This window comes from Cervus elaphus, chromosome 33 (genome assembly GCF_910594005.1).
Source record: "Cervus elaphus chromosome 33, mCerEla1.1, whole genome shotgun sequence".
NCBI classification, from domain to species: Eukaryota; Metazoa; Chordata; class Mammalia; order Artiodactyla; family Cervidae; genus Cervus; species Cervus elaphus.
The window spans coordinates 45870476-45886780 of NC_057847.1; the positions used below are offsets into that span (position 1 = coordinate 45870476).

Sequence of the window (16305 nt, forward strand, 5' to 3'; positions counted from 1 at the left end):
CATCTTCCCTCCAGATTCCTAATGCTCCACCACTTTCTTTTACACCTTGTAATACTGATTTACTATCTATAGAAAGAAAGTGATTTTGCTCAGTCGTGTCCGACTCTTTGCAACCCCACAGACTGTAGCCTACTAGGCTCCTCCATCCGTCCATGGGATTTTCCAGGCAAGAGTACTAGAGTGGGTTGCCATTTCCTTCTCCAGGGGATCTTCCCGACCCAGGGATCGAACCCAGGTCTCCAGCACTATAGGCAGCTGCTTTTACCATCTAAGCCACCAGGGAAGTCAGCTTATTTAAGTTTAGTGGCATTAACCATGACATTCCTAAAAATTAAACATTACTTTCTCTTACCTCTGAATTAATGCAATCTTTGTCTTCAAAAATCTAGAGTGTCCATATATGCATACAAGGCATCATTTAATTTAGCTAGATCTGTAACAGAAATCTATCTTAACTGAAGGCACACCAGACTCTAAGCTTATGAGACAGCACACTCGAGATTTCCATTGCATCAATAAACATTTCTACAACTGGCTACCCTGACAAATTTATGACAGTACAGAATCTACAAGTTGATACAATGCCAGGTGAATGTCATGTCATAAAATGCTTAACCATCCATTTTAAGTATTTTTAAAAGGCTAAATATGAAAAGGAGAGTGCACCATTAGTATTTTGTTTTGAAAGTAGAGCGCTTCTCCTTTTCTTCAATCAAGCCACCTTTATTGCCTTTTTTTTATATAAAGTGTTTTAAATTTCTTGAAATCTCATTTCTTCCTCCAAGTTTAACTAACCCTTTTGTCAAGTGATATAGGATAAGATAACTGAATCTACATTATTATCTGGGGATGGGGATGAGGGAACTAAAATCTGCATTTGGATACAGAATACATATTCTAATCAAACAAAACTACCAGAATACATCTCTACAGAATGTGACTGTCTTTTTATCTGTCCAAAAAAAAAAAAAAACTGTAATATTAGTTAAAATGCAGTACTGCTTGAAGGCTCAAACTCTTAAAATGAAGAATCATAATATGATAAGAGAAAGAATCAAAGTTTAAAAGGCACTGGGCTTTATCCAAGTACAAGGTGATGGAATGAAGCCATGCAGTTATCATACTATAACACGGAGAGCAGGTACCACGCTCTGCTGTCACGTGCTACAAGCTCTCTTGGGTGTCATTGTCATTGTCATCCATGACTTACAAGATGTTCTGGTTTGAAGACTTGTCATCAATGTGTAAACTGAAGGTTGCTCCAGAGGCAACAAGGGGAGAAGCAGCTCTGGTGGCATTTGAACTGAAGATACTCAGGCAGAGAAACTAATCTGGTGGTGACGGGAGAGATGAATGGAACCGGAGGAAGAGGAAACAGGAGGACAAGAAAGGACAAGATAGAGGAGGAGTTGATGATCAGAAATGACGTGAAGAATGAAAAAGAAGACCAACAAAAAGAAAGTCAAAAAGTGGAGGCAGGAGAAAAAGAAAGGGGAGAGAGGAAGGAGAAGGAAGAGAGAAAAAAAAAATACATATATAAACAATCTTTGAAAATCACTGTTGTGTCCAACTCTTTGTGACCTCATGGACTATACACAGTCTATGGAATTCTCCAGGCCAGAAAACTGAAGTGGGTAGCCCTTCCCTTCTCCTGGGGATCTTCTCAACCCAGGGATCAAACCCAGAGTTCCTGCACTGCATGCAGATTCTTTACCAGCTGAGCCACAAGGGAAGCCCAAGAATACTGGAGTGGGTAGCCTATCCCTTTCTCCAGTGGATCTTCCTGACCCAGGAATCGAACTGGGGTCTCCTGCATTGCAGGCGGATTCTTTACCAACTGAGCTATCAGGGAAGCCCAACAATCTTTGGGTATGTGAAAAGCAGCATGTTCCATATTCCTGTACCTCTGGTTGCTGTTTTTACAAGTTAGAGATGCTATCAAATGACCAAATACAGAATTAGAATCCATTAGACCTGGAATATACTGATACCCATTGTTTAAAAACAAAAATTGAAGCTTCAAGTCAACAAGTATCATGAAAGTTATTGCTATATTGGTTTTTCTTTTTGAGAGCTCATGAAGGAGTCAAAGGAATTTCAAATGTTCCATTCCTGAGCCTGAAACTGTTTAAACACAGAAAAAGAACACAATGCTGGTTTCTTAGCTGGTCAACACACCTGCCAACCAGAAATGTCATAATGGTTCCCAAGTTTCTCAAAACAGTATTTCCATCATGTCTCTCTATATACTTTGGGTCTTTTTTCTTTTTTTTTTTTCAATTTAAAATGAATTCTATGGGAGGGAGGATTTAGAGGGAGGGGACATATGTATACCAATGGCTGATTTATGTTAATGTGTGGTAGAAACCAACATAATACAGTAAAGCAATTATCCTGCAGTTAAAGATAAATAACTTCTTGTTAAGGTGGTAGCTGGCCAGTATATGATACTTTCCAGGTAAAAAATAATGAAAAAGCAAATTAAAATGTACTCTTGTCAATTAAATTCTTTACACATCACTATAGCTGTATCAATGGTTAAGACTTTCCGTTTGGGTTACAAAGTGATTAGGGAGTTCTTCAGGCACAACTGGTGCTCCTGCAACTTCCCAATCAGTCCACATAATCCTCTGTTCATATGTTAAGCTGATGCAGACTAGCAGGTTATATATACCTTGTGTGTGTGTGTGTATGCGTGCATGCACTCAGTTGTGTCCAACTCTTTGCAGCCCCGTGGACTATATATAGTCCACCAGGCTTGACTGACTGTCCATGGGATTTCCCAGGCAAGAACACTGGAGTAGGTTGCCATTTCCTACTCCAGGGGATCTTCCCAACCCAGGGATTGAAACTGCATCTCCTGCATCAGCAAACAGAGTCTTTACCACCTGAGAAACTTGTATGTGTGCTATGTTTAGTCGCTCAGTCATGGCTGACTCTTTGAGACTCCACGGACAGCAGCCCACCAGGCTCCTATAGCCCTTGACCTATTGCAAAAATCGTGAGATGAATTGCCACACAATTCTTCATTATTATTATTATTGAATTATTCCAAAGCTGTTAATATTTTTGGCATTTCCAAACAAGGAAAATCTGCATGGCTGATAAGAAGCATAATATTCAAACATCAAATCCTGAGCAGAACTGAATTTATAAAGACTTAACTTTCCATGACAAAAACCCACCAAGCTCTACAGTAGGTATGAGTGAATGAACAATTTCAGGGATATTACACTCAGCAGTAATACAGTTGTTCACCCCCATCCTCCCTTAGCATGGTGGTATTTCAACCAAAACCGACAGGAGGAGGAATCTGTAGGAGGAAACAGAAGGTTGACAATGGAGAGCACACCCAACCGAAGGAATAGTGCTTAAAGGCCTCTCTTTAATAAAAATAATCACTGCACCTGATTAAGAACACAACCCACAGAAGACACACCTGAGTTACCACAGGAAGAAGAGAGGAGAGGAGTAGGGTTTAAATAACAACAAGGAGTTCCTGAGATTCTCAGATCTCAATGGGCTGACTCTACCCAGGAAACAGAGTCCAGGATGTCAGCATCTCCTTGGTTTCAGGAACTTATCTGTCTATGGAGACTGCTCTGTTGTGTCATTTGGAAGCAGAATTTTCTTTCTGTGCTGAATGAAGGAGTAGTATTTGCAGTGAGCTACTTAAAGGCATTGAGTAGTGCCCAACAGATGATCCCATGAACTCCTGTAGGAATCTGCATTTGGAATTGTCCCACAGCATGGGTGATACGAGTGATACATACACAGCCCAGGATCCTCAACAGAAGCTGTCCCAACGTATCCTACCAAACCCGCCTGTTCCTGAATCCAGGCACTCACCGCAGGGCAGAATGTCTTCCCGAGCGGGACACACTGTTACCCACGGGAGAAGGCAGGTTGCTTCCTCTGTGCAGGTCCTCAATGGACCGACTCCAGGGCTTTGATTTGTCCACCGAGCTCTCCATAGTGCTCTCCACACTTTCAAAGTCAAAACTAAAACAAAAAAGAAATGCCACTCAAGACTTAATTCAGATTCACACAAACACACGGATGTGCAAAACTTGCTCCTTCCAATTACACATCTGCACCTTAATATGGGTAGTTTTTGCAAACAAAGAAAACTGATAATGGAATACAACTGAATTTCCATGGACTGTGTGTTAGCTTCAAAAATACAGAATGACAACTAGGAATGTGTTATTTGCATCTTATTATAAGGCTTGCTGACTTACTGATTACTAACGAGCTCTGGTGGGATAAGGAAAAAAGATCTTAGAGCTGTCTACATTTTGCTTTAACAAGTCAATATGTTAGGCTTATACTAATTTATTCCTACCCATCAATTTTCACTGAGCGTTTTCTCCTAGTGTGTTGGCAAATGTGCTTTTCCAACCATATGTGATACATTACTTGCAAAGTTACGAATTTGCTTTGATTTTGGAATCTCTCCCCAGTGCGGTGCTCTTTAAAGTAGGGATGTTGTTTTTCTGGCACATTTTTGAGGTTATTACTCATGTTAACCATGTTAGAATAAATGGCTAGTTAAATTGCTCATCCTTGTATAATTTTAGGAACAAATTTTTAACACACAGGCCTCTGTGTTCTGTGCATTTTTCCCCTGCCAAAGTTAGTAGCTGTACTTTCTCAAAAATATATTTTATCGATGGTTTCTACCCATAGTTCCAACAAGCAACACCTGACCAGGTAGAAAATAAACAGAATGCAGCTATAATTAGTATCATCTGTAAGATTTTGGAGGCTATCATGGAAGAAACATCAATAACACATATTGGAAATAGCAAGTATGACTTTTTATACAAGTATGACTGCCAAAAGAAAATATCTGCTTAGAACGACCATCTGTAAACTAAGTGATGCTCTCCAACTATTAAATTCTAATCCAGATAACAGAGACGGATGCACAAAGTCACTGAATGGGTCTAACAATTCTGTTGTTCCTTAGGATCCAGAAACCAGTGAACAGAAAAGAGGTGGAATTGAGTAATCAAACAGATCCTTAAGTATTAAAAATAGAAGCCTATAATTGACGTCAGAGAAGGTAAGCCCAGGGGCATCCTAAGATCACCTATGTCATTAAGACTCCTGCTAAGTCACTCTGCAGCCCCCACATGTTCAGCCGTTCAGCATCCTTATGCTCCTCTCAGCTCATCCCCCCACCCCCTCACCGAGCAGAAAAAGGAAACACGCAACTTGGTGAATGCTCCTGTTTCAGGGAGGCTGCATGAGTTTGCTGTTTCACATTACATGGGAAAGAAAACTGCCACATGCTAAGGAATAGCAAGAAATTTTTCTGGCCCATTTAGTTTCAAAAAAAGGATAAAACATAAATTACTTATCTACATATAATTTTCTAATTAAAGCAAAAACAAAACTAATAAGCAAAGACTGTAAAGTTAATTCTAAAATTTAAAAAAGTAGAAGATTAAGAACCAAAAGCTCTGAGTTCTTATTTTTTTGTTGCTGTTGTCTTTGTTCTTGGACTTCAAATTAGAAAAATTCCCTTGGAGAAGCACGACCTTTTTCCACTGGTCTTATGAGTAGGTGCATTTGGGAAAGCTGGTCTATAAGTTCTGATGTGATGGGGTAAAAGGTTGATTACAGCAAACATACTACAAACAGTATGCAATTCTTTTCCACTATTCTTGAAGTTTCTTAGTCCCTCCTTAGTTCCTTATTAAATATTATTCCAGATTTTAAAATATGCAATAGGATAATACTTCTATTTCATTTTGCCATATAATACGAAGCGTAGGGGAGATTAGCAGTTTTTGATGTATTAGAGGTAGATAAGAAACAACCTTTGGAAGAGTATGCTATAAACAATAGCATTATATTTCAGAGGACAATTTCTCATGAAGATAAGAACTTATCTGTTGAATTTTCTTATTACAGTCCATATCATATACAAGGCTATCAAAACTGAAACTCATCAAGCCAGTTTCAGTTAACACTTTAGTTTCTGCAGCAACAAGGTAGGAATAATTACAGCTTTCTCTTCACCAATTCTCAAGGAAGTGATAAGGATTATAAGCTAACACGTGATTACAGCTTAAAGTGGAGCAATAGAAAAAACAAGTTCCTGCTTTGAAAAGAAGAGTTGAGAAGAAAAAAAGCACCATCTAGGCCAAAATGACTTCCAATAAAATTAAAAATAATACATATTATTTCCTTAATGTGTGTGTGTAAGAGTGTCCATCTGTGGATATTGGAATAGTTTTCGATTAAAGAGGGAAAGTGGGGAAGAGAATGCATCATTCAAACGTACACTTTTCATTCCTATTATAAATCTTTCCAGAAGCCTAGCAAATGAGAAAACTGTGAACCAACAAAAGCAAGGTGAAATAAGTACAATTTTTTCTGCTCTTCCCCATTTTTTCCTTTTACCCCCTATAGAGGAAAAGCCAAAACAATATAAATATATATAAATTTAAAAAGGAAAACACCTCTTGCTTACCCCATTTCCTCCACTCCCACTATGTTTAGTATCTATTTCTGCATTAATTTTCTCTGTATTGACTAGCACATACAAATACACACATACAAGTTGTTTTTTTTTTTTAATTAAAAAGGAGTCACTCTTCTGTACCTTGATTTATTCACTCAATAATATATCCTATACCTCTTCCAATCATTGCTAGAGTATTCTGCCATATGAACATACGAAACCTGAGCACTTAAGAAAGCACTTCTTTTGAAATAAGGACTCCTCTAAGGGTGATCCTACTCCCGTTTTATTTTTGCCATAAAAGCATTTCTACCAACAATTATGTGATTTGCTTTTAGTTACTTGAACAGAAACAAACCTCTTTAAGCCTTACCACATCTGCTTCTGGGTTTTTCCCCTCAGTGTGGTATCTAATTTTACCACTGAGCTGCATCTTCTGTGACCATATAAAATTTAAAAGGAAACAAGCCAGGTTTTACTTACGTTACTGCATACTGTGCAAATGATAGATATTCTACCAGAACATCGAGACCTTTGTTTTCTTCATTCAGAAACTCTCTGACCCATCTGTTTGGGAAAAAAAGAAATTCATTGGCAAAGATTATCATATGTCTGAACTGAACTGAACTACCATAAAGGGCTTTCCCAGGTGGCTCAGTGGTAAAGAATCTGCCTGCCAATGCAGGAGATGAGGGTCCAATCCCTGGGTTGGGAAGACTCCCTAGGGGAGGAAATGGCAACCTACTCCAATATTCTTGCTTGGAAAATCCCATGGACAGAGGAGCCTGGTGGGCTACAGTTCATAGGACTGCAAAGAGCTGAACACGACTGAGTGACTTAGCATGCACTCCCAGGAAAAGGACACAGTGAAAACTTGTTTTTCCATCAGAAACATCTGCTGCCTGAAAGGAACTACAACGTTAAGCCTAGACTCTCTCACAGAAGGAAGGAGCTTTCAAATATGGCCACTCAGAAAACCACGACATTTCCGTGTGAATGACTGGGGGCAAAAAGTGTATGAGTCCCTTCTGCGTATTTCACTGCTTAGTAGAATGAGGATAACAGGTAAGAAACTTTCTAAATGAGGAACTTGCTGCTGTCCTTTTTCCACCACAACTGATCGACAGACGGCTTGTTCAGGGAGCCAAGACTGCATGGGGAATCAGGCAGACTGGGGACATGACGACATAACCACTGAAATCCAGGCCTGATTCCAAATCCACATTCAACTCCTTCTTGGCGCACGATGCTGTAGTAAACACTCAACTAGCCAATGAGAGACCAGTGTTTATGGGCTTCTGGAAATTCCATAGGGGTAATGATTGCTTAGTTTTTTCCATGAATGTGAAAACCTTTTAAAAAGTCGCAGGCAACACACACCAACCGACCTGAGATGTGACAAACATGTTGTTTAAAATCATTTAAAAATAATATCAGTTTGCTTTTGAGTGGTGGATTTGAATGCAGTTCTCTGAGAATTTGTATACATTTTTATTTGGTCTTCACAATAATTCACAGAAGATGAAGCAGAGTGGTCAGATACTGAGGATAAACACCTGTTACCCTATGTCCCAGATCTCCTCCAGAATATCCACCTTCAAAGAACACATTGTATCCCATTAAGCCTGTACAGCATTGGAAAGTTCAAGAAATATTAAGTAAATGTGTCTGCTATACTATCACAGAAACGAATCTTGGGGTATATGTGCCAAAAGCATTCCAAAATGGCTGCTTTCCTCCATGAACACCGAGCCATAATGTCCACCAGTTATGGACACTATGGCTCCTACGGAAACCAGTCTTGAAGCTATGAGAACAATGGCTGGACAATTCTACTGTGTGAAAGGATGAGCAGTCCCTTAAGGTTTTTGTCTTAAAGAAAAAAAAAAAAATCAATCTGTTGGACTCAGAATGCCTTTCTTTAAAAATTTGTTTGCAGGGGGATTTTGTTGTTTTATCCTCAAGCACATCCTTTCCTTTGGTCCTATCACCTGCATAATGTAACCTCAGGTCTGCAGGTAGGTCCAGAAAACGATAAGGTGGAAAATATAGACAGCTTGCATCATCCTTCCCCCAGTGCCCAAGCAGGCCATCACAAAATGTATGCACTTAACACAGCCATGTGCAAAAAGAGACCTAGAGGGGAAACACTGGCAAAGAATACATGACCTGTTGGGTCTCACAAAGTGGCTTTGTTAGGAGAGCCAACCAGAACTAAGGGGCTGGCCACTGGGAGAGGCTGGAGTTCCCTTCACACCACCACCTCATACATGATCTCAGTGTCTGCTTCCAGATCCTTATTTTCATTTCATTTATTTTAAATTACTCCCTATGTGGCTAGGTCTCAGAAGACATGGGGCATTCTTAAGTGCACATCCTTCAAACTTAGAAAAAAATATCCTTTTTTCCTTTTAAAACTGGTAGGAGACTAAAGAAAGGTTGGAACTCACTATTGAATTGGATGACTACCTTTGCTCTTGAAATTCAAGCCCTTTAGCCTCTCTGTGGCCTTCCCATTGGTGGGGTCTATGGGCTCTGAGGGCGTGATTTAAACAAGCCCTCCGCAGTGGGGGCACAGCAGAAAGCCCCAGAGCTGGGCGGGGCAGGGAGGGGGGTCATCTGTTTAAACTGAAAGCAAACCACAGAGTCCAGACTTTTCAGAGCGTTCTTGATTTCACATAGTCTATGTGGCCCATATTTCACTCTCAGTGGCCCATACTTGTTTTTGTTGTTCAGTCGCTAAGTCGTGTCTGACTCTTTGTGACCCCATGAACCGCAGCACACCAGGCCTCCCTGTCCATCACCAACTCCCAGAGACTACACAAACCCATGTCCATCGAGTCAGTGATGCCATCCAACCATCTCATCCTCTGTCGTCCACTTCTCCTCCAGCCTTCCATCTTTCTCAGCATCAGGGTCTTTTCAAATGAGTTAGCTCTTTGCATCAGGTGGCCAAAGTATTGGAATTTCAGCTTCAACATCAGTCCTTCCAATGAACACTCAGGACTCATCTCCTTTAGGATGGACTGGTTGGATCTCCTTGCTGTCCAAGGGACTCTCAAGAGTCTTCTCCAACATCACAGTTCAAAAGCATCAATTCTTCGGCGCTCACCTTTCTTTATAGTCCAACTCTCACATCCATACGTGACCACTGGAAAAACCATAGCCTTGACTAGACGGACCTTTGTTGACAAAGTAATGTCTCTGCTTTTCAATATGCTGTCTAGGTTGTTCATAACTTTCCTTCCAAGGAGTAAGCGTCTTTTAATTTCATGGCTGCCATCACCATCTGCAGTGATTGGACCAGATGCCATGATCTTAGTTTTCTGAATGTTAAGCCTTAAGCCAACTTTTTCACTCTCCTCTTTCACTTTCATCAAGAGGCTCTTTAGTTCTTCTTTACTTTCTGGCATAAGGGTGGTGTCATCTGCATATCTGAGGTTATTGATATTTCTCCCGGCAATCTTGATTCCAGCTTGTGCTTCCTCCAGCCCAGTGTTTCTCATGATGTACTCTGCATATAAGTTAAATAAGCAGGGTGACAATATACAGCCTTGACGTACTCCTTTTCCTATTTGGAACCAGTCTGTTGTTCCATGTCCAGTTCTAACTGTTGTTTCCTGACCTGCATACAAGAGGCAGGTCAGGTGGTCTGGTATTCCCATCTCTTTCAGAATTTTCCACAGTTTATTGTGATCCACACAGTCAAAGGCTTAGGAACACTCTAATTTAGGAGTTGAGAAAAATAGTCATTATAGTTTCTTCTTGTTGATTTTCCAGACATTGCCTCTAAAACACATAAATGGTCCAGGACACCCTAAGGACCTTCCATTGTCTCATTTCAACCACTAGCACGCTTTACCTCACTTAGTTCAGCCACAAACTGGAGAAGAGGCAAAATGACTCACAGATTTGTTTTTTTTTTTAAAGGAAGGAAGAAATGGTAGAAAATAGCCAAGTACAGCCACAGCTCAATCCTCTTGACTCAAAGTACTAATATGCATATATTTTGATGCAACTATAAAGCCTATTAATGGGCTTTTATTTCAAAGCCCTTATCAATACCCCTGCTTGTTCTTGCTGACTTTGAGTCAAAGGACCTTAAAAGTAAATTTCAAAGTGAAAGGCAGGAGCCACAGCTCAGTTCCTAAAAATAGGTGAGAGTATAACGTGTCCTGCCTCTGCAAGGTTTAATTTCATTTTTAACCTCTTTTTCTAAGCTGTGAGATCTTCCTTGGGTCTTCAGTTTGGCTCAGACCCCCGCAGATGATTTAGGAAGGAATAAGATATAACTCCCTCACAGCTCACTACCTTACCCCTTTTGTCAAGTGGTATCAGGTTTGTATACTCATCTCAGCAAAAAGGCTCTGGGCTACAGAAAACAATAATCATATTCTGCATCAGAGAGAACAGGTGACAGTGAACTTCTGTGGAAATGAAAGACTGTGGAAATCAAACAGGTAGAGATGAAAAGAGGGCAACTTTCAAAAACAGTATCTTTAAGGGCATTATTAGGTAGATAATTATGACATATCATAAATTGAGGATTCCTGTAGTAAATTTCCATTTTCACCTGTGTGCATGCTACATGCTCTTTAATATATTGCCAGTATGGAGAATTTCAAATTGGGTGATTACAGGTCTTGGAAAGTAGAATTGTTTCTGATTCTGACAGCATGCCTCATTACTGAGTACCTCAAAGATTCGATATAAATACCATGTGTTGTAAATTTGAATTTAGGCAAATTCCAAATCGGCTGCTGGAGAGCTGGAAGGCGCAGTGATAATGAGAAATAGCTCTGGAAGAAAACTTCTTCAAGGAAGGGCTCTAAGCGCGGGTGCCAACAGTTACTGTTTTCCTCTAGTCAGGTCAAAGTCTTGTTTCCAGACTGCTGTTGTCTCCCCTCTGATTCCCTCCCAAATCTTAGAATCTCATTGTTCTCATCTAGAAAATAAAGTCTCAAAGGACATTACTGGCTTTAAATGTGTAAGATCAAATGAAGCAGATGCAAGACACATAAGATGAAGGAACAAATGGTGAATTTGTTCTGCCACTCTCCTTTAGAGAGATGCAACAGGCATCTGAAAGGAACTGTAGTTGCTGACAAATCATGAAAAAAAAGAAAAATCACAAGGGAGAGAAAGAAGGTTAAGTATCACCCAGATTCATTATCAGCGACCACGTCTATTCTGCGAGACAGCATCTCAAACTGTTTCTGTTTCTCTAACGTAGCCCATGGACCACCAAGGGTCCCTGAAACCCTCTCAGGGGTCTGTGAAGTGAAGCCTATTTTCATACAAACATTGAGTAGTTGCTTTTCTCACTGTTCTGACACTTGCACTGATCGTACAAAAGAAATGTGAATGAAATCTACCACCAGTGAATACACCTATTGATTGCATTCTTCACCCCAAGCACTTTAAAAGGAGGAAAAAGTGAACTTCACTTAAAACTGTTCTTAGTGAAGTGCTAAAATTCCTGATTTTATTGAAGCCTGCTCCTTGAGGATACATCTTTTTAATTCTGTGTGATAAAATGGGAAGCCCACAGAGCATTTCTGCTGCGTGCCCAAGAACTACGTGATCGTGAGGAAAAGCATGGATACAACTGTTAGATCTGCAAGCTGACCCAGGCACTGTTTCCATGGAATGTCAAATGACAGACACGTTATGGTTATTCTATCTTGGGTATCCACCAGATATTCTCAAAAGTGAAGGAAGTGAGCCTGCCATTTTGAGAAAAAGAATTGAGAATATTTTCTGTCAATAAAATTTGAGTTTACAAACAAAAATTGGACTTTTAGAACACTGGTATTCCCCACCATGAGTTTGAGAGCTTCCCAATGTTTATATTCTGACGAGACTGGTGATTATTAACAAACGTGATTATTTTTATATTGTAGAATAAAGTGTGTTTATGTTTGAAAGATCAGGATAACTCAGTGAAACATTTTTTAAATGACTTTTTTCATGATATTTCAAAATGGTGCATGGGTAAAAATCCCCATTCAGAGTGCAAGACAGCACAACAGATTTTAGTGTAAAAGAGTACAAAAATTCACTGATATGCTTTCAGATTCCACATTGCAACTAACTTTAAGAAATCACCACTTTTGAATTTTGGTGATTTCTGGCCACAATTACCTGAAAGTGAAATGAAGTGAAGTGAAAGTCGCTTAGTCGTGTCCGACTCTTTGCGACCCCACGGACTATACAGTTCACGGAATTCTCCAGGACAGAATACTGGAGTGGGTAGCCTTTCCTTCGCCAGGGGAGCTTCCCAACCCAGGGATTGAACCCAGGTCTCCCACATTGCAGGTGGATTCTTTACCAGCTGAGCCACAGGGAAGCCCAATTATCTGAAAAGGTTAATTTTAAAACTTTTTCAAGTACATATCTGTTTAAGGCCAGATTTTCCTCATATACATAAATCAAAACAAATCACAACTTGAATGCAGACAAAGGTATGAGAATCCAGATGTCTTCTATTAGTGAAACATTAAAGAGATTTGTAAACATGCACAAACAACAAAGCCACTCTTGCCACAAATTTTTGTTTTTACTTTGGAAAATAATTATTTTCATGCTATCAATGCTGTATGATGTGTATTATTTTATATTTATATATCTACAACTAATATTTATTATGAGGTAATAAATTACTTAAAATAAGCATATCTAAAACTTACCAGTTCAAATTTCCAATATAGTAACATTAATAGATAGTGTGTTAGTCACTCAGTCCTGTCTGACTCTTTTGCAACGCTATGGACTGTAGCCCTCCAGGCTCCTCTGTTCATGGAATTCTTCAAGCAAGAATACTAGAATGAGTTGTCATTTCCTACTCCAGGGGATCTTCCCTACCCAGGGATCAAATCTGGGTCTCCGGCATTGCAGGCAGATTCTTTACTGTCTGAGCCACTAGGGAAGCCCTAATAGATAAAATCCACAGAAATAAAAGACTTATTGGGTTTCAAAATAATTTAAGGGAGTAAAGGAGTCTTGAAATAAAAAAATTTTTAAACTGCTGGTTTGGCTAACAGCTTTAGATTTGGACATCTCCAGGTTCAAACCTTAATGCTTCTCAATTGTGCGGACTTTAGCAAGATATTTAATTGCTTGATTCTCAAGTTCCCCCGTCTAGAAAATGGGAGGTTTAATGGTCAAGAGCAATAATAATTTTTTAAAAAATCTGTTAAGAAGTAACACTTTTAACTTGCTGAATACACTGCTTAACACAGAACAAAATTATAATGATCTAGTGAATTTCCAAAAAGCACCATCTAAGAATGAATTAAGGGCTTCATTGGTGGCTCAGTGGTAGAGAATCTGCCTGTCAATGCAGGAGACACTGGTTCGATCCCTGGATCAAAAAGATCCCCTGGAGAAGGAAATGGCAACCCTCCTGCCATTCTTGTATTCCTGCCTGGAAAATCCCATGGACAGAGGAGCCTGGCAGGCTATAGTCCATGGGGGTTGCAAAAGATTTGGACAAGACTTAGCAACTAAACAACAATAACAACAACGAAATAATCATAGGGTACCTTGGTACATATACACCATAGGTGTTGTACACAGTTAAGACCCAGCCTAAGCTGTTCTGTTTCCTCTGCCGGCCTGGCCCAGCCAGCACTGTTTCATAAAGAAGCCCAGGAAAGGAGATGCTCACCTCACATCCTTCAGTTCCTTCCTCTTTCTACAGATACCCTCCTCTTCTCCTTGCTGACGTGTACCTCCCGCCTGTAATCACATGTCTGTTCTCATCTCCCCATTGAGATACAGTGAACCAAGGAAGCATCTTTGAGAACTTCTATGACCTCGCACTCAGGATGAAAAGTAATTTTCTATCCTAATGGGCAGTTTCACTAAAATAAATTACCGGCAAAGAGAGTGAGCCTACAATACAGTTTCGATTAACACCTATCAATCTATCCAGCTCACAACCATCAGTGCCTCTGGAATCTTATCACCCCAGCCTTCAAAACGTCACAACAGCTGCCTGTTCATAATGCACAGCCAGTGTGTTCTAACAGTACTTGGCTCCTTTCAAGGATATTTCAAGTCATTTCAAGGGCTTGGGTAAGTCATAATCCAATTCTTCTCTATCATTATAGTTCCTGAGAATAAGTGAATGAGATTATTTCTAGTCCATTCCTTATTTCAATTTGACTCCAAAAAAATTAATTTTCTTTCTCAAAAGACCATTCACCTAAAAAGTTTTAGGCTTATATCAAAACTCAGAACACACCCTTTGCTTGACAAAGCTGTAGCTTAGAATGCTATCGCAGCAAAGCCCCAGATTTTAACCTTGAAAGGCAAGCATGTGCCAAAAATAATTTTTTTTCAGGACAAGTAGTTTTTAAAGGTAATGTTCCCTTTTCATTTCAGGGAATCATAAACTCCTAAGTATCAGGATACTTTTAGATAGAGAAAGTAACATTTCCTGCATGGATTTCCTTAGGGATATATCATTATTATACAACATTGTCCAATTATTATTATATAATATTATTTTCAACAAGCATAACAAATAACTGTTATCATATATTGAGAGTAACTGTTGTTGTTTAGTCATTAAGTCATGTCCAACTCTTTGACACCCCATGAACTGGAACCTGCCAGGCCCCTCTGTCCATAGGATTTTTCTAAGCAAGAATGCTGGAGTGGGTATTTCTTTCTCCAGGAGATCTTCCCAACCCAGGAGACAAACCCATGTCTCCTGCATTACAGGCGGATTCTTTACTACTGAGCCACCAGAGAAGCCTTGAGAGTAATTACCTTGCATTAAACCCTATATTGGGTCTTTCATAAGTTATCTTCTTTAGTCCTTGCATGTGTGGTAGGTCGTTCCAGTAGTGTCCAACTCTTTGAGACTGTATGGACCATAGGCCACCAGGCTCCTCTGTCCATGGACTTCTCCAGGCAAGAATGCTGGAGTGGGTTGCCATGCCCTCTTCCAGGGGACCTTCCTGACCCAGGGATAGAACCTGTGTCTCTTACATCTCCTGCATTGGCAGGTGAGTTCTTTACCACTAGTGCCACCTGGGAAGCCCCATTTAATCCTTACAACATTCCTATAAGTATTATTATTCTTATTTTATAGATGAGAAGTTAACTTAGGTCACATGATAAATACAGAGAGTTTATGTATAATTATTTAAGTCAAAGAACTGATAAGGGTACATGGCAAAAACAGGTCAAGATCTCTCCTTCCCTAAGGCAAATAAGCACCCAATTACCTTCCTAATATGGTATCTCAAAGAGTATAAAAAATCTAAGGATTCCCTCTATAGCACCTTGCACTTCCAGAATTTCTCATTGTACTCATTGATTATATTCACCCTCCTAACTTTGCAAAACATTTTCCCCATCAAAAGTGGTCAAGCCAGTGCTCGCTTCGGCAGCACATATACTGAAATTGGAACGATGCAGAGATTAGCATGGCCCCTGCGCAAGGATGACACGCAAATTCGTGAAGCGTTCCATATTTTTAAAAAAAAAAAAAAAAAAAGTGGTCAAGCCAGTTAGCTTCATAAAGAAGAGTCCATTTCAGGTTTGGGTTTTCAGGACAAGCAAATTAGGTCAAAATCCTGGTGTGTGGTTTCATCCCATATAAGGGTATGCCAGACAACGCACTTTCATGAATTTTTGTGCTGCTAATGCCAAAATTTTCCAAGCATCTCACATAGGTAGTAGACAAGGGGAAACTTCAGCTGATGAAGATGAAAGAAAAATGTAAAACTCTTTCAATGTGCCTATAGTATCCTAAACAACAAACCACTCCAATTGCTTGCAGATTTGTACTGGCTTCTACCCAACCAGAGTGCTTC

The 16305-nt window shown here is 39.7% G+C and overlaps 1 protein-coding gene and 1 non-coding gene across 6 annotated transcripts in view; one reads left to right on the forward strand and one right to left on the reverse strand.

Annotated features, from left to right (window-relative positions):
• Positions 1 to 16305, reverse strand: part of FMNL2 (formin like 2) — a 327350-nt gene that overhangs the window by 83657 nt on the left and 227388 nt on the right. For 4 of the 5 annotated variants that reach the window (XM_043894009.1, XM_043894011.1, XM_043894010.1 and 1 more), the window contains exons 5-6: positions 6959 to 7042; positions 3850 to 4002 (exon numbers count right to left, since the gene is read on the reverse strand). In XM_043894009.1, the coding sequence (XP_043749944.1) occupies positions 3850 to 4002; positions 6959 to 7042 (237 nt within the window). The remainder of the gene's footprint in view (positions 1 to 3849; positions 4003 to 6958; positions 7043 to 16305) is intronic. The other variant, XM_043894012.1, reaches the window with a different exon arrangement.
• LOC122688849 lies at positions 15864 to 15967 on the forward strand. The gene has a single exon (XR_006339592.1). It is a non-coding gene; the product is annotated as a U6 spliceosomal RNA (small nuclear RNA).